This window comes from Filicampus tigris, chromosome 3 (assembly GCF_054856515.1).
Source record: "Filicampus tigris isolate MCC_2025a chromosome 3, RoL_Ftig_1.0, whole genome shotgun sequence".
Taxonomy (NCBI): Eukaryota; Metazoa; Chordata; class Actinopteri; order Syngnathiformes; family Syngnathidae; genus Filicampus; species Filicampus tigris.
In genome coordinates this window covers 16,317,369-16,339,816 of record NC_141219.1, presented here as the reverse complement: position 1 = coordinate 16,339,816, position 22,448 = coordinate 16,317,369, and the positions used below count along the sequence as shown (strand labels likewise).

General features: G+C 40.5%; 1 protein-coding gene across 6 annotated transcripts; it reads left to right on the top strand.

Moving 5' to 3' along the window:
* Positions 1-61: 61 nt before the first annotated feature.
* On the top strand, positions 62-22,448 carry fes (FES proto-oncogene, tyrosine kinase). Of its 6 annotated transcripts, XM_086026402.1 has the most exons (18): positions 94-551; positions 1,629-1,802; positions 5,450-5,546; positions 6,089-6,272; positions 7,302-7,439; positions 7,571-7,690; positions 7,968-8,090; positions 10,502-10,697; positions 11,845-11,916; positions 15,358-15,546; positions 15,650-15,772; positions 15,888-15,941; positions 16,483-16,601; positions 16,689-16,783; positions 17,328-17,451; positions 19,000-19,157; positions 21,588-21,710; positions 21,826-22,448. In XM_086026402.1, exons 1-18 carry the CDS (start codon positions 327-329, stop codon positions 21,966-21,968), a joined length of 2,457 nt encoding a protein of 818 aa, XP_085882528.1. In that variant the 5' UTR covers positions 94-326; the 3' UTR covers positions 21,969-22,448. The 6 variants fall into 6 exon arrangements, 5 of the variants coding, with proteins under 5 accessions (XP_085882530.1, XP_085882531.1, XP_085882529.1 ...); XM_086026404.1 differs by lacking the exons at positions 21,588-21,710; positions 21,826-22,448 and adding an exon at positions 20,487-21,439 and having other exon boundaries at positions 62-551; XR_015086261.1 differs by lacking the exons at positions 21,588-21,710; positions 21,826-22,448 and adding an exon at positions 20,487-21,439 and having other exon boundaries at positions 67-551; positions 19,000-19,799.

The following is a 22,448-nucleotide window of genomic DNA, read 5'->3' as shown; positions in this document are numbered from 1 at the left end:
GACCGCCTGTACTGTGTAATGTGTCATTCAATAGCCCGTCTATGGCATTTCCCATTATGTGTTAGTATTAAGCTAAACATAATTGTTAGCGGAAGCTGAAACTGTAGTGCCCCTGAAGCGCAAGTGAAACGAGACTTGCAAACAAAACTCCGGCCGAATGAGGAAGTGCTGCTTCACGTGAACACGAAGCAGGGAAGTAACTTATCTTTGACCAATGCAGCTGCTGCGACAACACATCGCTTTGTTTCTGTCTCACTTGCGGAGAGAACACAAATCTCTTGTCAGGAACCAATCCTCGTTAAAACTTTGCTCCTGAAAGTCCCGAGATGGGCTTTGGGGAGGACTTTCACTGCCCTCAGGCTCATGTGGCTGTGTTGAGGCTGCTAGACTCCGAGCTTCACAAGATGGAGGTCATGAAGAAGTGGATGGCCCAAAGGGCAAAGAGTGACAAGGAGTTTGCGGTACAGCTGCACCACATGGCCGTCATGGTGGACAAGCAGGAGCGGCCTCAGCCTGCAGCTGTAATGGACCACATCAGCCAGCTCAACAAGGTCAGACCACGCACATTTTGTAATGTGTCTTTTAATTAGGAAAATAGCCCTCTGGGATATTGCAGATAAAAAGATAGTTATACCATAATTAAAAAGAACGTCAATGATTTATCAGGGGGGCAGTACAATACATCCATGCAGACAAATATACAAGTCACAATGCGCTACTCAGGGACTCAGTTGCCTAAGCGGCAATAATAGTCATTTTTCACACAGGATAAAGAATATATGCCTGTGATTATTGTAATCGTCTGTATACATGTGTTGCTCCACTGATTGTTTTTAAATATTCGTAGCTTAAAGGATTGGACTGTGACTGTTGGTGTGTTTTCCATTATGTATTAGCATTAAGCTAGCAGGTCATTACTAAGGTTGTTTTCAATAGACAATGGGTAATTCTCTTTGTTTTATGTTTAGTTTGACAGAGAACTTTAACTGGGAATGACAGTAAATAACTTGAAGGCTCTTTTTTGAAGAATTGTCATTTGTCACTATATACCAAACTGTTGCTTGTTGTGCAATGAGTTGAATTTGTTGCCCCCATACAGCTCTCGTATCTTCTATCTTTGGCTGCAAATCAAAGCAACAAATCAACCAACCGACAGCTTGTATCTCAAAAACTCTTAAGTTATGGCAGCTGTACTTTACTTGAGTATTTTTCTGGCGACTTAACTTTCGCTTACTACATTTGTAAACCCAAATCTGCACTTTCTACTCCTTATTTGGTCAAAATAGGTTTATAACTTTTTCAACATACGCAGATGACGACACAACATAAAAAGAGATAAATAGAGACAGTGTAGTCAACCATGGTTGAGATCTTGTGGTACAACATTAGGTACAGGGGATAGAAAAAGTCTACACACCCCTGTTCAAATGCCAGGTTGTTGTGGTGTAAAAATGACACCAAGACATTTTCAACACCATTAAAGTGATCTATCACCAACACAATATATAGTCAAATATAACCTGCACAGAAACTACGCTACCATTCTGAATATGTTCAGAAAGTCCTTCTAAACTATCCCTATTATAGATGCAGTGTCATAATACTTTCTCTTGATTATCTTCCCTCAGTCCTGGGTGGCTCTGGTGTCTCAGACAGACCTTCTGAGCCAGCTGATGAGGAGATGTTCTGAAGAGCTGCTGAACGGACCCGTCAGCAAACTGACGCTGCTCATCCAAGACAAACAGCGGCTCCGCAAAAACTACGCAGAGCAGTGGAGCCTCCTGAGGCAGGAGCTCAGCAAGGTGGATGACTGACACTCAAGTCAAACACATTTATCAGGGTCACTATCACAATCACAATCATCTTTATCGGACAAGTATTTTCAAAACATGCAAGGAATTTGGCGCCGACACTTAGTCACTCTAGTACGGGGAGCACAACACACAACTACCTGGTTAGAATTAGCTACTGTATTACTTGTTGCACCAGAATTCGTTATTACAGTCTTTTATGCAAAGTTGAATGAATATGGATCACTGAGTATGCTACTTCACTTCCAGAACTGGTACGCTTTGTCTTTCAGAATAAGAGCATAGTACAGGTAAAGACGTCTTAACTGTGTAAATGTTGTTGACGGTGTTTGTCATATTATTTGTGAGTGCGCTCATTTGATTATTGATATTATTTCTCCAATTTGTATTTGGTTACACTTTTTCATGCTAAATGGGCCTTTAACTCTTTAAAGTGTATTTGAGACCCTTTGTATTTATTGAGTACCCCTGCTGTAGTACTGTAGCAAAACTAACAAAATATTCAGTACATTTAGGACACACACAAATGTACAAAATAAAGATCCATTAGCAATCAAAAGTGTGCAATTGAGCAGAAATTGATGACAGGGGAAAGAACCTTTTGGAATTTTTATATACTGTATGCTGTATTAGGATATACCCAGATGACATTTGTCAACTCTTTTGGCAGCTTCCTTTAGTTTTGCTTGTCCATGAGATTCAAAGCGATCGCAACTGAGTAGACATGTCAGTGCTTATCAGTTGGTCTGAGCATTTCCTCATATCTCTCACATTTCATACCTCACCCCCACAGCCGTGTTGTCCATTTCCTGAGTAGTATCACAGTCACGCTCCCTCTGTTAAACTGCATGAATCTTCTCAATTACTTATGATTTGAATTATCTGTAAGGTGGCGCAGCAATCCAATGAACCGCCTCTATTCACGTGGAAATACGACCAAGTCCTGATGCAAATATTGAAAATCTGTGAATAATTGATGTCTTTCCTTAAAAAGGGTTTATATTATGTACAGATACCGCAGGTTGGTAGCAAAGCACTTAAAACAGAGAGGATCACAAAGCATGTACACCAGAGATGGGCATCGCCTAAACGCCACCGCGTTCCGTCCTGCATATTTAATCGACCACGCGGTGCCGGTCCGTCCCTCGTCGGCGACAGCCTATCGGCGCGCAAAGAATGTAATCTTCACGTCACAAGCAGGAGCAGACACGCTGCCATACAAAGAAAAAATATCAAACAGAAACAACAGACACACACGCATGCACAGCATGGTGATCGGTGAAATAAAAAGAATATGGGGCACATGTTATTGCGTCTGTGGGACCGGACCGCAAGGTACGCAACACTGTTTTATTTTTTCCTTACTCGGCTGCGTGTCAGGAGTGCGGCACCTGTGTGTGACATGGTACAGGTTAAGTCTGTTCTTGACATCGTTTGGCTGACTCGGACCGACTGGGTCGATTAAATATGCAGACGGGAAATAGGCGATGCCCAGCTCTGATGTACACAATAATTTTAGTTTACATAAATGACTGTATTCATCGGTTAAATTATTCAGCACAAAATTATGTGTATCAAATGAGGCTCATCAATTGCAGAGGTGGGTATTCCGTTTGACTGAGGGACCGGTCCGTCTGTCCGTCCCCGACAGACGCCCGTTTTGCTGATGAGAGATGGAAACGCGTCCCAGGCTGCATTGACTGTATATGTGCACCAAGAGAGAATCATGCCTTACTCAGGCTGAATAATTAATGAGCTAAGAAGTAATAAAGTAGCTTTGAATACAGCTTTTTACAGAGAAGTTCTTGTGAGTTAAGTTTTACATTTCTATTTTTATTTTTTGGAAAGAGTAGGGTTAGGAGGTTGTGAAATGGATTTTTGCAGGCCCACACTCCATTTCAGAAGATGGCAGTAATGCACCAAAATTTGTTTGACAACCGCTAAAAGACAGAAGAAGAAGCAGAAAAAGATGACTTCAAAGAAAAAAATAACATTCATTTATTGTAATGGCTGCTTTGTTCCATTTTGCACAATTTAATAATACTGGTGGATTAACAATTTAATCCACCAGTATTGTACCTTTGGCAAAAATGTGACACAATATTCTGGTCAAGATAAACAAAACTTTAAAATGAAATTTTTATGAGTTAAACCGGGAACAGATTCCCACTTAACAGTTCAATAGATTGGCAAATAAGCAGAGATGGGCATTTCGGAGCGGTCTGTCTGTCCGTCCCGGACTGGCATCCATTTTGGGGACGGAGGATGGAGGATAAGAAGTTGTTTTTTTTAAAGGACAGACTAAGCAAGGACGGAAGTGGGTTTTCGTCCATCCCTGTAATCGTCCCTAACCGGATCACGTACCGACTGACGTGTTGTACTCACAGGCATAGTCTGCCCTCTAGTGGTTCAACAAATGTAATACCCTGGATTACGCCACAGGACAACAATTTCACTGACGAGGAAAAAGGTGGATAGCAATCTTATTTCGTTAACTAACTGTTTACATTTAGTACATTCCTTATCCCTTTGCATGCGAGGTATGTCCTTGTCTGGGTCATCTCTAGAGCGTAAAAAATCTCTCCAACCAACATTCACGATCACGCCAGCGCCACCGTACACTTAAAGGGGAAGTCAACGCAAACATTTTTTTTCAAGAATATGTTCTATGCAAGCCCACTAGTTGCAACAGGTTTTGAATAAGTGTTAATCCACTCGTTTTTAGCCATCTCCGGGGACAGCCATTTTGTCTTCTGTCGACTAAAAATAACATCGCAACTGCTCACAATGACCAATCACGGCTCAGATTCAGAAAACAGGTCAGCCGTTACAATGTGCATGTATTAATACATGTATTTATACATGCACATTGTAATGGCAAAGTAGAGTACATGAGCTGTCAATGGCTACATCGTGTGAGAAGCACAAACATACTTTCACTTTTGAATCGCCACCTTAAGAACATCTCAAACGCAGAAGAAAAACACTACTTACGAATTAAACCTAACAACAATGCCAATAGCCCACGAGAAGCCCCTAAAGTAATAATTGCTTTAATTGCTTTGGCTTGAGCAAAGTAAAGTGCAGATAATTGAAAATCTACTTCAGTACAGTGCCATTTCTGCTTCTAAGTAGGTTTTTACAAAGACTTTACTTTTTAATGTCCCACTCACTCTTACTGTCTTGTTTATTTTACTACGGATTTTCTTTTTCACTCCAATCTAACAACAATGCACTGAAACGCACAGACAGAAATGAGTCTTTATACAGTCATTTGTTATGAAACGTCTCAAATGAAATCCAATTTTGCCCAGCTGGCGACTGGTAGCATATAGAGCCACACAGTTATTTTCCTTGGTCACACCACACATTTGTGAAGCTATTTTTTGCTTGCCTCAATTATGGCCCTACAATCATTTGTGCCCATATAACCCCCTAAAGAAAAAACTTAAAGAACTCCCCTCACAGTACGGTTAAAACTTAAAGAACTCCCCTCACAGTATGTTCTCTAAGTTATTCTGCAGACATTTTCACAACTCTTATTGTTGGATCTTATTTTATTGTGCTTAATACTGTGGTCAGTGAATGAATTTTCCTGCTGTGTTTGCGTGTTTAAAAGATGTTGTTTGGTGCTACAGGTGACGGAAACAGAGATGGAGAGGCTGAAGAGCAGCTACAGGCAGGCGGCGAGTGTCGCTGCTCAGGCAAAGAGGAAGTACATGGACGCCACTAAAGGTCAACACTTCGCTCCTCGTAGCATTCACAATGTGTCACTCACCCGTTTTATTCCGTCCCCTCCAGCACGATGTGATGTGACCTGACTTAAATTATTTGTTGATACATGAGCCGTCATTCGGACAATTTTTTTGCTTTGACTTGAGAGCAACATTTGAGATATGAGCACTCAGTGGTGGCAGTGAACTCATCTCTTTTCACACCAAGTTGCAGTTTGGTAGAAAATGAACACTTCTCGCTAAAAGAGACTTCAAGATAAAAAAAAGGTTACTTGTGAGTCTGATAGTATTTTTTGTTGAGTTTGAAGAGAGTTTTTGAGTGAGTGTTTGGCAGGTAGTGAACAGTTCTTCAGTTCTTGTGGATGTGTTTTATGCTACTCGCAGTTGAAGTTTACTGTCAAAGTAAACATTAAACAGAGACATAACTTTCCCTTAACGTCTGTTAGCTTAATGCTAACACATAATGGTCAATGCCATAGAGACGCTAACAAATAGCAACCAAGCTCTGAATCTCAAGGCACCTCTTTATTGTTATGCTTTCAGTTAGTGAGCGTGAGAAAGCAAAGGAGCGTTGTTTCAAGGCCACGATGAAACTCCACGAAGTACACAATGAGTATGTACTGTCAGTGCGTGCTGCCCAAGTCTACCAGCAGCAGCACCATGCTCACATCCAGCCGGCCATGCTGAATGCACTGCAGGCTCTGCAGCAGGAGATGGTGCTCATCATGTAAGATATTTTGCATTCTCTCCTGCCTTGTTTGCAGCAAATGTGCAGTCTGGAAAGGGTCTGACTAGGCTGCCTTTTTCAGTTTTCAGCTTCTTTTACACACGCTATTTTTAACTCTCACAGAATTTTCTCAATAATCTAGACCAAAATGCATTCTTTTTTCTCCTGTGAGTTTTTTTGGGGACGTTGTGTGTGTGTTTGTAAGAGGCTTTTTGTTGAATCAGAGGTATTTTTTTGGTTGTGCATGTGAGATGTTTTTGATATAAGTGAGAGGTTTTTTATTTATTTTTATGTAAGGTTCTTTTGGTTTCCAGTGTGAGGTTTGCTTGATGATGTGATTGTTTTATGGGTATTTATGTGAGACGTTTTTGTGTGGAAGAGATTTTTAGTGGTATGAGTTTTTATGGTGAGTGTGAGATGTTTTTGAGTGTGTGAGTTTATTTAATGTGACAGGTGTTTTAGTTTGAGAGAGAAGTTTTTTGGTGTGTGAGTTTTTGGGTGAATATGAGAGCATTTGGATTTTGGGGTAAATGTGAGAGGTTTTTTGTTGAATGTGAGAGGGGTTATGTTTCATGTGAGAGGTGTTTTAAGGGTTATGAGAGTTTTTGTGTTGAATGTTGGGGGGTTTATGTTTAATGTGAGAGGTTTTTTGGGGGGTTATGAGATTTTTTGGACGAATGAGTATTTTGGGGTGTGCAAAAGTATTTTGGTGATTGTGATACTTTTGTGGTGGGGGTGGGGGTGTGTGTGTGTGTGGGTTGTGGGTGTGGGTGTGTGTGCGTGTGAGTGAGAGAGTTTTTTCTTTTTTATGTGTGCGTCAGAAATATTTAGGTGAGTGTGAGAGGTTTATTAGTGATTGTGGGAGTTTTTGTGTGAGAGGTTTTTATGTTGTGTGTGATTTTTTGATTAACGTGAAGTTTGTTTCATGAAAGTGTTTTTTTGGGATGTGACAGGTTATTTTGCTACGTGTGAATTTTTTAATTTATTTTGTATTTTTGGGCGCGCATCAAAATCCTTCTTTTATGACAGAAAGGAGATCCTGCAGGAGTACTTTGACATTTCCTCCTTGCTTCATGGAGAAGTGGTGCACATCCACCGGGAGATCTCCACCGCCATTGCATCCATCGATCCTCTCACGGAGTACGAGAGCTTCATCCAGCAGAACAGGTACCGCATGGGGAGTTTTTCAACTACGCCCCTGACCAGCTCTCATGCAGAGGTCAGCCAAGCGGGTGCCCAAACAAGCCTCGCAAGAGCGCTAATCAGGTGAGCGCGCGCGTGTGTTTTTTTTTTTACAGGTCGGTCGGGGAGGTTCCTGTTTGTGCGGAATTTGACTGCAGTCTTTTAGAGAACACAGATAACTTAAATCCTCACCAAGTTCAGCTGAATGACTTGACGCTGGAGACCATCCAGCACAAGTAAATATTCACAAGCACGCAGACTGGACATTTATCACGAACAATTAACATACATAAAACATTTAAATGTCCGACTATCCATTCACATACACGCAGAATGGAATTATCTAACTATCACACGCGCACACGCACACCCCCTCGCACACACACACATAATGGCAATGTCTGGCTATCCATTCAAAATAATAAAAAAAGAAATAAAAAAAAGTAAAACCATCCATGAACGCAAATATAAGTATTTCACACTCTCTGTTTCAGTCTGTCTCCTTGTTCGCAGACAGACGGCAGTGGAGGAGGAACTGCTGGACCTGAGCCGCTGTCTGAGCTCTCAGCAAATTTCAGTCGAACAGCTGGAGCTGGAGTTGGAGGCGGAGAGAGGATTGGTCAGGAAGGGCCAGAGGTGAGTGGACCGCAGGTTTAAGTGGACTCTTGTGTCGTTCGCTAGCTGCAAAGACAAATACACGCACCGCCCACTATCAGAGTTCGATGAGCTCATAGGAACAACAACAAAGTATTAACTGTGATGCCAGGAAGTTGTCAGTGCTTTATGGATTAGAATACAACAAAGCAGTTAACATTATGAAGTACTGTAGTGCCTTATACTGGCTCCCATAGCTGTAGAATAGACACTAAAGTTCTGCTACAGATATATAAATCACTGAATGGTTTAGGTTACATTAAAGAAATGCTATTGGTTATGTCAACCCAATAGTGCTCTGAGGTCTTCAAACTCAGGTCAATTTGTGGAGCCGACAGTTGAAAGCAAACATGGTGAAGTAGCATTTAGCTGTTATGTTACATACAAATGGAATATGCTGCCAATAGAAGTGAAGTCGGCACCGAGTATGAATGCTTTTAAATCCAGATTAAAAGCTTCGCTTTTTTCACATACCTCCTTGGCCTTAACCGACCTCATGGGTGAACTTGGATGAAGATTTATGGCACATCTGGGCACGTTTTTTCATGAATATGTGTGTAGATATGTCATTTTAGAATAACGGAATACATTGTTTTCTGTTTTTATTTCCTAATACCAACAACATAATTAATTATACTGTACCTGGGCTACACAATGGCAGCTTATTCCTATTTAACACTATTAAACTGAATTGTGACCTACATTAGAGTGACTTTGCCTCTATAATACAGCATGTCATATAATCTGATATTTTTTTTTCTAGAGTTAGTGCTTTTACACTAATGATAGAAATCTCATCAACGGTAGTACAGCTTCATGCTCTGGGGTCTGGGAGAATGTTGAACTCGTGAAGCCGAGGCCTCTTTGATTGATCCCCACTTATCAATAGAACATATTGACATCTTCATAGTCTTGCGCTATTGTGTGGCTCATTCGTCCTGTAAATTGTTCTCAATCGACGATGGATTACCTCCTAGAAAGCGCTGAGAGTTTATGTTTGGAGGAGGAGGAGGAGGACACATCAGTAAGCTGCAGAACTGATTACAACACAAATTTTGGGATGAGGAACCCATGAAGCTGATCAAGGAATTTCTACACTTGGCTGAATAGAACCAGAACTGGAGGGGGATATGATTTTATCAATGGTATTTTCAAATAAGTCCAGAGCCATGCACCTCTAGTGTGCTGCTTACAGAAATTCATCCTCAGTAAATAGTCCTGTCTTTCAGTTCACGGGTGAAAAAAAAATGTGAGAAGTGTGTTTTCCTGCATTTTGCATTCCAGTCACCTCTGTGGTCGCGCTGCATTATTGTTGCCGCACGCCTTTACATTAGTTCAGTTTTTGCTGCATTTTCTCTGTTAGGCCATTTTAATAAGAAAAAATAATATTGTACTTTATAAAATCATACAGTCATGACATCATTAAATAGGATGTTAAGAAGTGACACCATTTTTACTTCAGTTCAATGGACAGTGTGTTGCTCCTTCTGGTGCCTTGGCCAATTTGAAGGGCTGCATATTAATATACATGGAGATGGGCTCAGCCCCTTGATAAGCTACAGTAATGTTAGCTACTCTTTGCAGAGGACAAGGAATACATGCCTGTGAGTATTGTTAGACAGAGGACACCCACATATTCGTGGTTTAGCATTCTCAAATTCACCTATACGCAAATGTTTTCGAGAGGATCCTATCTTTATTCGTGGAATCCGCCGCATATGTGTATTTTTTCCAACCCAATTTTCCGCTTTTTGCATTTTGTCTGAAATAAATAAATAAATAAATTAATTAATTAATTGCAATTTTAATGAGGGTCAATATTTGCACTAACCCATATTCACCAACAATATTCACTAGCCCATCTATGATGTTTCCCATTTTGCTTTAGCATTAAATTAGCAGATTTTAAGGCACATAAATACATGTGGCGGCTAAAAATACACCAAGTGCAATTCTGTTTGTTTAATGTTTAGTTTGACAGAAAATTTCAACAACTGATAGTGTCAATAAAGAGCTTAAAGACTCTTTTTTTTTTTTTTTTTAACTAACTGTCAAACTGCTGCTTGTCGTGAAGTGAATTGAGCTGAATAAGTGGGGTCACTTATATTTTCTCTTTTAATGGCCACAGATCAAAATAAATGTGTGGAAAAGTGCACAGCGACTGGTGTTATGACCCACGGGATGCTTTTTACTTTGGCTTTTGAACTTTTACACTAATTTTGGGTTCCCTAAAGATGACATTACCAAGGAAAAGATAAGACTAGTCCTCCTTCACGTTCTGTGGATCGCATTGGCCACCCGCATCCACCTCTCTTTGTCCTTATCCCGTTTAGGGATTATTAATTTTTGCGTTAAGCATCGATTGGATAAATCCACTTCAATATTACATGTAGGTTGTACCAGCTGAGCAAGAGACAAGCTCTGGAGGAGTGTCGGCAGCAGGTAGCGCTGTCTCAAGGCAGGAGGGCCAAGCTGGAGGCCCAGAGGTTGATTCTGAAGACGGCGCTGGAGCATCTGGGCTCCCAAGAACCACCTTCTGCTCTGCAGCTGGACAAGGACACACTGTCCCTTTCATCCAATAGCAGCAACGTATGTTCTTCAGCAAATGTTCTGTATTTCGGCTGTTAATGTCCGAAGCTTGGACAACAACGTTGCCCAATCTATCATCCAAATACATTCTATTGGTATTACATTGGGCTGCTTCCAGATGCTGATGTATTTCAATAGTCTGATCTCTCTGATGGCAATGAAAGCACTTAACTTGAGTTTTATAAATTAACATCCACTCTTTATGGAGTTTTATCCATCTCTTAAAATATATCCAACCACTTTCAAGTATAAATAATGTATGGTAGTTTCAGTTTTGGCGTAGGCCTGTATGTCTTGTCTCTTGTCTGCATTATGAAAATTGTTAAATCCATCAAAAGATTACTCCTAAAGCCTTCTGCCACCTCAATGCCAATACTTGGCTGTAATGTGTGTTTTTTCAAAATAGTTCAATTCTACTTATGCTTTTATGTGTTTAATTACATTTCTCTACCTCACCTTATCTAGACTTTGCAGTTTCACTGTGATTTTTGCGTTCATTATTTACAATATCCAACAACTTTCTTAGTCTAAGGAAGGCATTTTATTGAGCCACAAATGTCTCAAGCTATAAAAGTCTAACTGCTAACTATAATTGTTTGATAAGCCATTCTGTGCTGACTCACTACCTCAATAAATTATCAACTTAATAAAAGAACAAAGCTAGGATTTCCGTCTATGTGACAGACCGGTCCGTCTATCCGTCACTGATGGACGCCCATTTTGCTGACGGTGGACGAATGACGGGAAAAACATTTGAAATAGATAGATTAGGCATAGACGGAAACCCCTTTATTTAGTCCGCCATCCCTCTGCAGTCCATCATTAGTCTATTTTTCGCGGTGAGGCTTCAATGGCCACAGCGAGTGTGGAGAAGAAAGTACAGAGTTGTTGTTGCTTGGGGGACAGATTTAAGTGAGGGACCAGACTGTGAACTGCGAATAGGCTTCCAAAGCGCAGTGAAAGGGGGGGCGGGGTGAGTGGTTGTGGCTGAATCAAGTTAGTGAAACTTTAGTCGGACTCGCTGACGGACGGACGTTTAAAATTAGAGGCGGACTGGCCTATAGACGGGTAAAAATTATTCTGTAAAAGAATAATACATAAATTAAGATTTCACTAACCTGCATGTTTTGCTGTATCTGTTTTTCAGGACCTCAAACAGTCACCACTCAAGCTACTCGGGAACGGGATCATAAAGAGTTTGTTTCGAGCCAAACATGACGTAAGTTAAACACTTATAACTAGAAAGTGATTGCTCATGCTGTAGTTAACATCCCGTTTTCCCAAAGATGTACATCTATAAAATGAACCAGCAGCCGTTGCTTTCTGTAAGCGTAAACCGCAGGATGGGAGAGGATTGTGAAATCAAATAATCTCTCTCTTGAGAGAGATTAGGCTCATCTTGAAATACTTCCTGTTTTCACTCTTCTTTCAAATTTAGTGTTACACAAATTACTGTGCCGCCTTCTAGTGGCCTGCAGTGGAATTACCCCCCCTCCTCCCCAAAATATCAGCGAAACAGCAAGACTGTAAACCCAAAACGCGCGATAGAGGAGGGTTTACTTCACATCCAGTGAACAAAAATGCTATAAAATGAGAAGGAAACACATTTTAAGATACTTATAATGTCTGCAAACATTTGTTCACCTCTGAGTTTCATTATTCTGCTACATTTTCATGGAGGGACAGCATGGTGATTGACTGGTTAGCACATCCGCCTCAGTGCAGAGGTCGTGGGTTGGAATCCGGCCCCGCCTGGCCCTCCTGTATGGAGTTTGGATCTTCTCCCCGTGCCTGCATGGCTTTTATCCGGGCACTGTAGTTTCCTCCCACATTTCAAAAAACATTCATGGTAGGTTGATTGAACATTCTAAATTGTCCTGAGGTGTGATTGTGAATGGTTGTTTGCCGATGTGTGCCCTGTGATTGGCCGGCAACCAGTTCAGGGTGTATTCCGCCTACTGCCCAAAGATGACTGGGATAGGTGTTAAATATTTCAGAGTTGATTTCAATCCCCAAAGTGTTATTTTTAACACTGTCTGGTTTAAATGAAAGTCATTTTGGAGTTAATTGACAGAGTTGATTTATTCAGTGTTAACCAATTCTGCATAGAGTTGAATCAAAGTAAGCTCCGCACACTCATTAGAACTGCTCTGCCGCAAAGACTTCTGGGAGTGCAAAGTGTTATAGTTCAAATTATCTGACCTTTATTATTAATACTGTTATGTTCATGTTTAATTATTAAACAAGGAATGTTAACTCTTACAATAGAGTTTTAGTGTTTTTTTCATTTTTAGTAACGGGGCACTGTGACTGAATGTAGCAGTGTGTCAGATGAGTTCCTGCCACACAGCAAGGAGAGAATTCTCTCCATGTGCATGTCTCTGTCATGTGATGGGTTCACATTTAGGGTGAAGTGAGTGTATTCAATTTGCCTAAAGTTAATTTGTGTAATGGGTGTTCTTGCAATAAAAAAAATAGAAACATAATCAATTGAGATATTTTAACACTTCTGGAAGTGAAACTAACACTAACCGGTTAAATATATCTCAGCAGCGTTGCCTCTCTACTCCCACTTTAACTGTTGTTAAAGTGGAAGTGAATCCAAACATATTTTTTTTCAAAAATATGTTCTATGCAGGCTCACTAGTTGAAACAAGGAATTCTGATTAATATTGCGTTTGTGGAATATGAGAAATCCACGCATTTACCGCATAGCAAATGACTGGTTTTCAAACTTTTCTAGGCCATTCAACTCTACACAGCAAAATTTGCAGTGGTAATTCAACACTTATGAAGTTCAATTTAACAGTGTCTGAGTGTATTTAGTCCTGATCAGAATTGCTATTAAAGTAAAATAACTCAAAACCGAGTACATATTTTACACTGGCTAACACAACACAGTGTTAATACAATTTAACAACACAGGTTAAATAACTCTGAAGAGAGTAAATATGACTCCCTTCGGTGCCAGAGTTACTTAAAGGGGAAGTCAACCAAAAAATTTTTTTCCCAGACGATGTTCTATGCAGGCCCATTAGTTGAGACAATGCATTCTGATTAATACTGCGTTTGTGGAATATGAGCAAAGCAGCAAAATGCATCAGCTTTTAGCCATCTCACGGGCGGCCATTTTGTCACGTCTGTCGAATGAAAATGACATCACAGTTGCTCAGGGCTCAGGTAATGACCAATCATAGCTCACCTGTTTTCTGAAGCTGAGCTGAGATGGCTACTGACCTTAAATTCTACATTTGTGCTGATTTTCTATAGCACAGGGCATAACTGATCCTCATGGGTCCTGTACAAGGTGTTTTTTTTTAAACCATGAATGACAGACAGCCTTGCCAAGGCCGATCTATTCCAATTTGGATGAGCACCAAATTGCACATCTAATTGATTGCCACCTTCTGTATATGCTTGGCTGTTGTCAATTAGATTTACACGTTCGTCAATTTAAAAAAAAGTCCCTGTAAAGTGAAGATAAAAATGTCTTGTAACATTAACATACCACATTGAAGAGTGTTCTTAACAGCCCTGCCAAATTTGAACGATTAAAGTATTGTTTGGCAAAATTGTGAAAAACCAAGCCATTCACTTGGGTACTTCATATAGCATCTTTCTTATGCCTTCACGTCCCAACATGTTAGAGCTGCAAAAATATATCCACTTAAAGCTTCCAGTGGCTAGAATAAATCTCACAGGGCCGTTGCGGGGCTTTCCATGCCGCAACGAGAGGCACTATCAACCAGCGAGCTTGCTAGCTAACAGGCTTACTGGGCTGCTCTCAGCTGGTGGATGGCTGGCTGGCTCATCCGTGGTGCCACCTCCTTCCTCTCTTGAGAATTTAAATAACGACACCAAGCTCTTCTGTAAATCGTGGCATCTTGGAAAATGTATTTTTGGGGAACAGACATAGCTAGCTAGCTAAGTACATGCTGTAGTAGGGCTGGGCAATTATTCGAAACTTAATGGTGATTTCCATTTTGGCTTCTCACGACCCTAAAATCATAACAGTCAAAGAAAAACAATTAATTTTCCAAACAGCGCAGTGTGTATTTGAAAGTTCCTGCACTTTGAATGCCCCATGTCCCGTGTTGCTTGCGCAGTGAGTGTGTGATGAATTTTTTTCTGCCTTCCCTGACCAAGCTTTAAGATGTTTATTGACAACATAGTTGTAGTTTACTGTAAAACTAAACACACAACAAAAAGAATTACACACATTGTTTATTTAAAAACAAGACATACTATGTTTTAGAAACATCGCCAGTACTAATGCTAACAATCAATGTAAATCCCATTAATATGCTAATAACAAATTACCATCAAGTTCTGGGAGCGATGTTCCTTCTAATAACGACTATTCACACACAAATGCTGTTGTAACAGACAGATATGACAATACTCAAAGCCATATATTCTTCCTAATCTGTGAAAAAATGAATTATAGTAAAGATAAAACTCAAAACTTTCTTCTTCAACTTATTCTTTCACTCCCCAGCAATGCCTCTCACCCTTTCCCATTTATGATGGGTAACAAACACTCCCAAAACCCTTTTTGTCAAAGCTAAACATGACAGACTCCAATGCCAAGCATCTCCATTCATGTTCTGCAAAATTACGCCAGCTGTTTCCCTTTTTTTTTTTCGCCTCTGTGTTCCAGCCACAGGAGGTGGATCGTCCTCTGGAGCAGCAGGACTGGTACCACGGAGTTGTTCCCAGGCTGGAGGTTCAGCAGCTGCTGCAGTGTGATGGAGATTTCTTGGTGAGGAAGAGTCAAGAAAAGCAGGGCTATGTGCTCTCTGTCCACTGGGATGGCTCCTGCAAGCATTTCCTCATTCAGAACACAAACGTAAGTGAAGCTGCCCTCGCACCCTGCAACATGTTTGTAATTCACTCCCAAGTATCTTTTGTCTGTTTTTTGGCCCCTGCGAATACTTTTGGATGTGATGAAGAATGAGTACCGCCTGGATGGGGAGAGCTTCTGCAGCATCCCGCACCTGATCCATCATATGCTCTCCTCCCGACAGCATATCACCCGGAAGTGTGATATACAGCTGAGGAAACCTGTGCTCAAGGTACCGCATCATTTGCTCCATTTCCTCCATGTGATCACTCACTTAGCTCATCCATTAGATTAAAATAGGACCTGCAAACTGCTAAATGCCTGCCTTGCTTGTTCTCATTGTATAGGACAAATGGGTCCTGGAACATGATGGTGTTATATTAGGAAACCTCATCGGGCGGGTGGGTAAGCTTGGCTATATTTCATTTATTTATATAGATGTTTACTTCCACATAAAGAGTTTGAATTTAGATCACAGGTGTCAAACTCAGAGTCCTCGAGGGCCACTATCCATCTTGTTTCAAATGTTTGATATAGGGCTGTCAAAAGATTAATCGCGATTAATTGCAAATACAGATTTTTTTTACATAGTTTTACTTAAAGTTAAATGACGGCTCATTGGAGAAATGCAAAATAATTTGCACACTTTGCACAACCAAATTCAAATACCATATTTGTTGTACATCTTTGGTGTATCGTTCAACTGTTGTATTTTACAGGAAAAGAATCTTATTCAAGGATCAAAGAAAGCCATTAGAACAGTCTTTTAATTGAAATATCCTTTTTTTCCACATTAATTCCTACATTTTACTCAAGTAAATAACGGTTCAAAGCTTCGTAAAAAATGTAGTTGAAACATGCGATTAATCGCGATTAATCTTTTGACAGCACTATGGGGGTGATGATGATGGTGAAGGTCGAGTTTTTTTTTGGATTACCCAGGGTAACTTTGGGGAGGTGTACAGCGGGACTCTGCGCTGTGATAACTCCCCTGTGGCAGTGAAGACTTGTAAGGAGAACCTGGCACCGGAACACAAGAATAAATTCCTGATGGAGGCCAGGTTAGTCAGACTGCATGCTCACATGCACATCGCATGCACACAGCCCCCCACGGCCACCTCAAATCATCTCGTTACGGTGTCATACAGGATCCTGAAGCAGTACGACCATCCCAACATTGTGAAACTGATCGGTGTGTGCACTCAGAAACAGCCCATCTACATCATAATGGAGCTTGTTAAAGGTATGCGACATGAGGTTTTTTTGGGCGGGCTTGATTTAATTAGGTGGTAATCACGCTTTTTTTTTAACTGCTTGAAAATGTTGCATTTTTTTCTAACAGCTGCTACTTGAACACACATGGAGCAGCAACACACAGACATTTATTATTTCTCCTTGCGGGAACAACAGCTTTTTGGAGCTTACGGTAGTTAGGGACCAGCTGTGCCTCTTCTTCTTGCTCTTAATTAGAAGGCATCTCATTACGTTGAACCCAGTGCTGCCAGGTATGTTGTGGCACAACTTGGTACTACACTGAAGGTGTGGTGCTCCAAATTCGGGCTTGCCTATGCACTGTAAAACCCGGCAGAAAAACAATCACTTAAAAATCATGAAATTGATTTAGCAGGGACGCGAATGATAAACTGCAATATAGTGATGAGCACTATATATCAAATATTAGTCTGCTTTGCGTCACTTGTTTGTTTCACCTTTACTGTTTACCCACTTTGTTTTGTTGTATTGTCTCTCGACTGAACTGATTATGGTATGTGTGCAAATTTGAAAAGGTGGCGATTTCCTGTCCTTCTTGCGTATGGATGGTCCAAGTCTGACCCCCAAGATGCTGGTCAGAATGACAGAAAATGTCGCAGCGGGCATGGAGTACCTGGAGAGAAGAAAGTGCATTCACAGGTAATACATGCATTGTATATCATGTTTAGAGTATAGTTTGGCTTAAAGAAAAAAAAGCATTTTGCAGACAAAATGAAGCTGCGTCGATATGCTATATAAAGATGCACCACCATGACAACAAGCATGTATTCATGCAGATTTATTTTCATGCGAAAGGTTTGACTACAGACTATCAGACGTGCAATCTGTTTATTTGTCAATAGCTGTGAAAAAAAACACTTTTTATGCACATTACCATAATAATAATAATAATAATAATAATAACTTTATATGGCCACCCATCCATTTTCACTGATTTAGTACAAAACAAATTTCTTCAAAGTCAGAGGTTTGAGACAAAGCTATAATAAATCACACTAGAAATCGAGTACAAAAACTACTATAGCCTCTACCTTTAATGTTCTTGTCTCTAATTTTCAACTCTCGCCTCCACTTCCTTTGGTCTATGTTCAGCGTGCTATATATCATTTCGCCAAACAGCACAGTGACTACTTGTGAACCTTTAAATAGGCTCACTGACTGACAAGTTCAAAGATGCCTGTGACGCTAATTAGAGGACACACCTCTTTTTATCTTGGGGTACCTTCAATTTTGCCCAGGCCACTTTCTTGAGTTATTTTATATGTATTATTAAACAATTCTGTTGAACCACAATTCAAACCACAATTCAAAAGAAATGTCTGATTTTGATGGGTTCATTTTAATTATTATTTTTTTTAATTCACTATTGCTTTTGTCAGATTCTAGTTATTTCTGTGACCACTGTGGTCGGTTTTTATTTCATGAACAGAGGGGTTGCAACAATTTTGTCAACTATATATATACTATATATATATATATATATATATATATATGTATATATATACAGAGAGAGAGAGAGAGGGAGGGAGAGGGAGAGAGAGGGGGGGAGAGGAGGGAGAGAAAAAGAGAGAGAGAGAGAGAGAAAGAGAGAGAGAGAGAGAGAGAGAGAGAGAGATAATATGTGTTGAATCAAACAAAAGCTAAACGTTAAGTTAGTTTGCTTTGTTGTTGTGGCTATTTTCAGAAGTTAATGCAGATTTGCTGTCTACAAAATTCACGGTTTGATTGTACAAATTTATGGTTACTAGTCAAGGTCAAGCTCTGGAACATTAATAATGATTGCATTAAAAAAGATGTGAATAATTCAGTCTTATTTGTCATCAAATTGAATTTAGTCGAATGGCTTGGAAAGTGCCACAAAGAGCACCAGCAAGGACGTTAAATCAATGTAATTGGATGATACCTCCACAGTGGCAATTATTCATTTCTCACCAGTCAAAGGGTATCCGCGTGAGACGACGATGATATAAAAACGGATGTAAAAATAAAAAAATGGTGTGTGCTGCAAGTGTTGAACTCGCTTATGAGAGATGGACTGTGTGGCATATCAGCGCAGGCAGCTGGTAAGGTGAAAGTGCCTCACATGTGTGATATGCCCCTGCTCCCCTTCTGAATACTTCCCATTTTGTGTTTGGCCATCATCTTGTGCACATACACCAGATTGCATCTGTCTTTGTGTGTTTCCAGAGATCTGGCTGCCCGAAACTGTCTGGTGACAGAGCAGCGCGTCGTCAAGATCAGTGATTTTGGGATGTCGCGGCAGCAGGATGATGGGGTCTACTCAGCGGGGGGCGGCCTCAGACAGATTCCAATCAAATGGACGGCTCCCGAAGCACTGAACTACGGTATCGCACGTCTGCACACACACGCACACGGAAATGACGTCCATCCTCAAGTAGACAAATTCTGATTCTTGGATGGATTTTCTGTGGCACGCTGCTTGAACATTTATTCGATATCCTTCCAGCCTAACGTTCATGTACTAGCGCATTCTTTGTCGTCATTAGTAAAACAATTCAGGGCATTAGTAGAACAGCGGACCTGTTTTCTGAAGCTGGGCCATGATTGATCGTCATCTGAGCTCTGAGACGCTAGGATGTCATTTTCAGTCGAGAGAAGTGACAAAATGGCCGCCCCCTGAGATGGCTAAAAGCGGGTGGATTTTGCTGCTTAACTCATATTCCACAAACGCAATATCAATCGGAATACCTTGTCTCAACCAGTGGGTCCGCACAGAACATATTCTGGAAAAAAATATGTTTGGGTTGACTTCCCCGTTAAATAGCTTTGTAAATCTCGTGCCAATAAAATTTCCATCACTCAAAACTCTCTCCTTGCCTGCGTGTGTCTGGTCTGTTTCAGTGTGTGGTGTAGTCCAACACAAGATACAATCGGACTATACATCATTCAAACTAGGACTGCCACTGCCCTTAATTTAATATTTTGCTGTACAACCTATTGAAGCAACCTCTGTGCCAGCTGTTTGGGTGGGTGCCTTCTCCAGATTGACATGTTTCAGCCCCTTCCACAGATATTTAACATGGTTTAGATCACAGCTGTTCAAAATAGTCCAATTCTTGATTTTTTTTTTTTTTTTTTTTTTTTTAAGCAGCCACAGATCATTACCAAGCCTCTTCCATGTTTCACTGTTAGTACAGCTTTCTTTTCCTAGTGCATGGCACAGGCAAATGTATCGGCACCATCCTGTCACGGAAATAAATCAGAATCACACTGATGAGGAAAAAATAATCTTTTGGAAGACTAAAGTTTGCACAGATGAGACAAAACTGAGGCTTTTTTGGCAGGTCACAACAGCTCTACGCTTACAGATGCAAAATTGAATCATGTACTTGTGAAACATGTTCGGGGGCTGCTTTTCTACTCGGGGAACAATGAAGCCTTCTGGAGTGAAATGTGTTGCTAAGTGTCAGGAAGCTCGACCTCACACAAGGGTGTGATTCCTCTCACAGGATAAAGACACACAGCCATACTGTAGTCAAAAATGAGCCTTTTTCTGTATCGACACAATGCATCATGGGATATGCAGTGGTGCCTTGAGATGTGAGTTCTCTGCTTAGAACGACTAATATTACTGTCGTATTGATTATGTGAGAGAGGGGTTGGAATGTCTTAATGAACAGTATTTGCATCTGTCTGTCTTATACTGCCCCCAGGTGACCAAAGCTGGAACAGCAGAAGGAGCAGCACACAGGCCACTCAATTGATGCAGTGTGACAAAAAATATCAAATTCTTTTTAGTTCTATTTAATTATGGCATTACTGTATGTTTGTATAAAGTACAATATTAGAGAGTGCTATTTCCCCCTCATTAAAATACACATTAGAGCATCTTTTGGTGTTTTTTGGGGGGAAGGCAAGAGCAGATTTAAATTTTACTTTGGCATTTCTATTCATTTAGATTTGAAAAGTCAGAGCACGGCGACTGAATGAATTAAACATGAATATTAAAGTGGAAGTCAACGCCAAAAAATTCTTGACAAGAATGTGTTCTGTGCAGGCCCACTAGACGAAACATGACATTGTGATTAATATTGAGTTTATGGAATAAGAGTTATTAGTTTTTAGTCATGGCTCAGCTTCATAAAACAGGTGAGCCGTGATTGGTCGTCATCTGAGCCCTGAGCAACCGTGATCTCATTTTCAGTCGACAGAAGTGACAAAAAGGACGCCCCCTGAGATGGCTAAAAAAAGGTGGCATTTGTTGCTTATATACATATTCCACAAGCACAATATTAATCAGAATGCCATGTTCAGACTAGTGCGGGCACATAGAGGATATTATTCCAAATATTTCTGGGGGGTTGACTTTCACTTTAAGACGCCAGAATATTGCTTTTCTAGTGACCCTCGGTTGTTCACTACGCTTCAAGATGCATTTTGGGATACACAGAGGGCAGAATTTATGAGAGAGTATTACCTATACTCTCTACATTGGAACAGCACTACAAAATGTTGAATTCACTAATCTCGACAATAATAACTGTAGAAACTCTAATAATGCCATAGTGATTAACCGTAGGAGTTACTTTTTAACACTGGCATCAGTAGTATCCGTTTTACTACTCCTACTTTTTTTTTTTCTATAAAATTAATGATTTATTCCCACCTACATCATTATATGTAATGATTAAAGGTTCAAATGAAAGGGCAAGTCTGTTGATTCCCTAGTCTCATAATGTTTAATAAGAGCCTCTAGGCCCGTGGTATTGAGAAACTTGGCTTTATCAACACTGCCCCCTGCTGCTTATTTGCAGGTCGTTATACCACAGAGAGTGACGTGTGGAGCTTTGGTGTGCTGCTGTGGGAGGTCTTCTCCATGGGAATGATCCCATACACCAGCATGAGCAACCAGCAGGTCAGAGATGAAGTGGAGAAAGGTAAAGACACAAGCACTGTCGTCAATCCCTGAATATTACTTCCAGTGACTTTTAAAAAAAAAATTTTTTTACGTCCATGCACATTTTGCCAAGTGTGTGTACAAATTTGTTTCAGGCTATCGTATGCCGGCCCCACGCGACTGCCCGCCGGAAGTGTCCACGCTTATGAGCAGCTGCTGGCAGTATGAACCCCAAAATAGACCATCTTTTCAAAAACTAAAGGCGGTTCTAAGTGACACCTGGATGAATACGAAATAATACAAACCTCGTTTGCTTATGTGTGTGGATAAAAAAAAAAAACAGGCGACATCTCCCCTGAAACCGTGCATCCAAATAATACTGAAACAAAAGTAAAAAGTGCTTGAAAATAACATGATCATGTTTATACACTTACAATGTTGAACCACTCATCAGATGGTGAGTTTTTTTCTTTGACTTGATATTAGGGAGAAATGAACCCCAGAAAAAGGCAATCAGAATTCCTTGTGTTTGAGCTTGTGGGTGGCGACGGATGTAAAACCGGGGAAGCAGTGTAATGAAGCATCATGATTTGTATGCGATTCCATAGTCACACTGTTAAACATGCAATTTTCGTGCCAAGTTCAACACGTCTTCACTAGGTGTGATGACATACAGGTATGCTACTTGTAACCTTAAGATGTTGTGTACTTCTATTTCACATGCGCTGCATTGACGTATAAATAATGACCTCCGCTAAATAAAGAAATTATATTCCAA

Excerpts from the sequence above, each read along its gene's own strand:
- fes (XM_086026402.1), top strand. The coding sequence starts at position 327 with ATGGGCTTTGGGGAGGACTTTCACTGCCCTCAGGCTCATGTGGCTGTG. Across the intron at positions 6,273-7,301 it reads CAGGAGATGGTGCTCATCAT|AAAGGAGATCCTGCAGGAGT; the intron begins GTAAGATATTTT and ends CTTTTATGACAG. Across the intron at positions 21,711-21,825 it reads CAGAGATGAAGTGGAGAAAG|GCTATCGTATGCCGGCCCCA; the intron begins GTAAAGACACAA and ends AATTTGTTTCAG.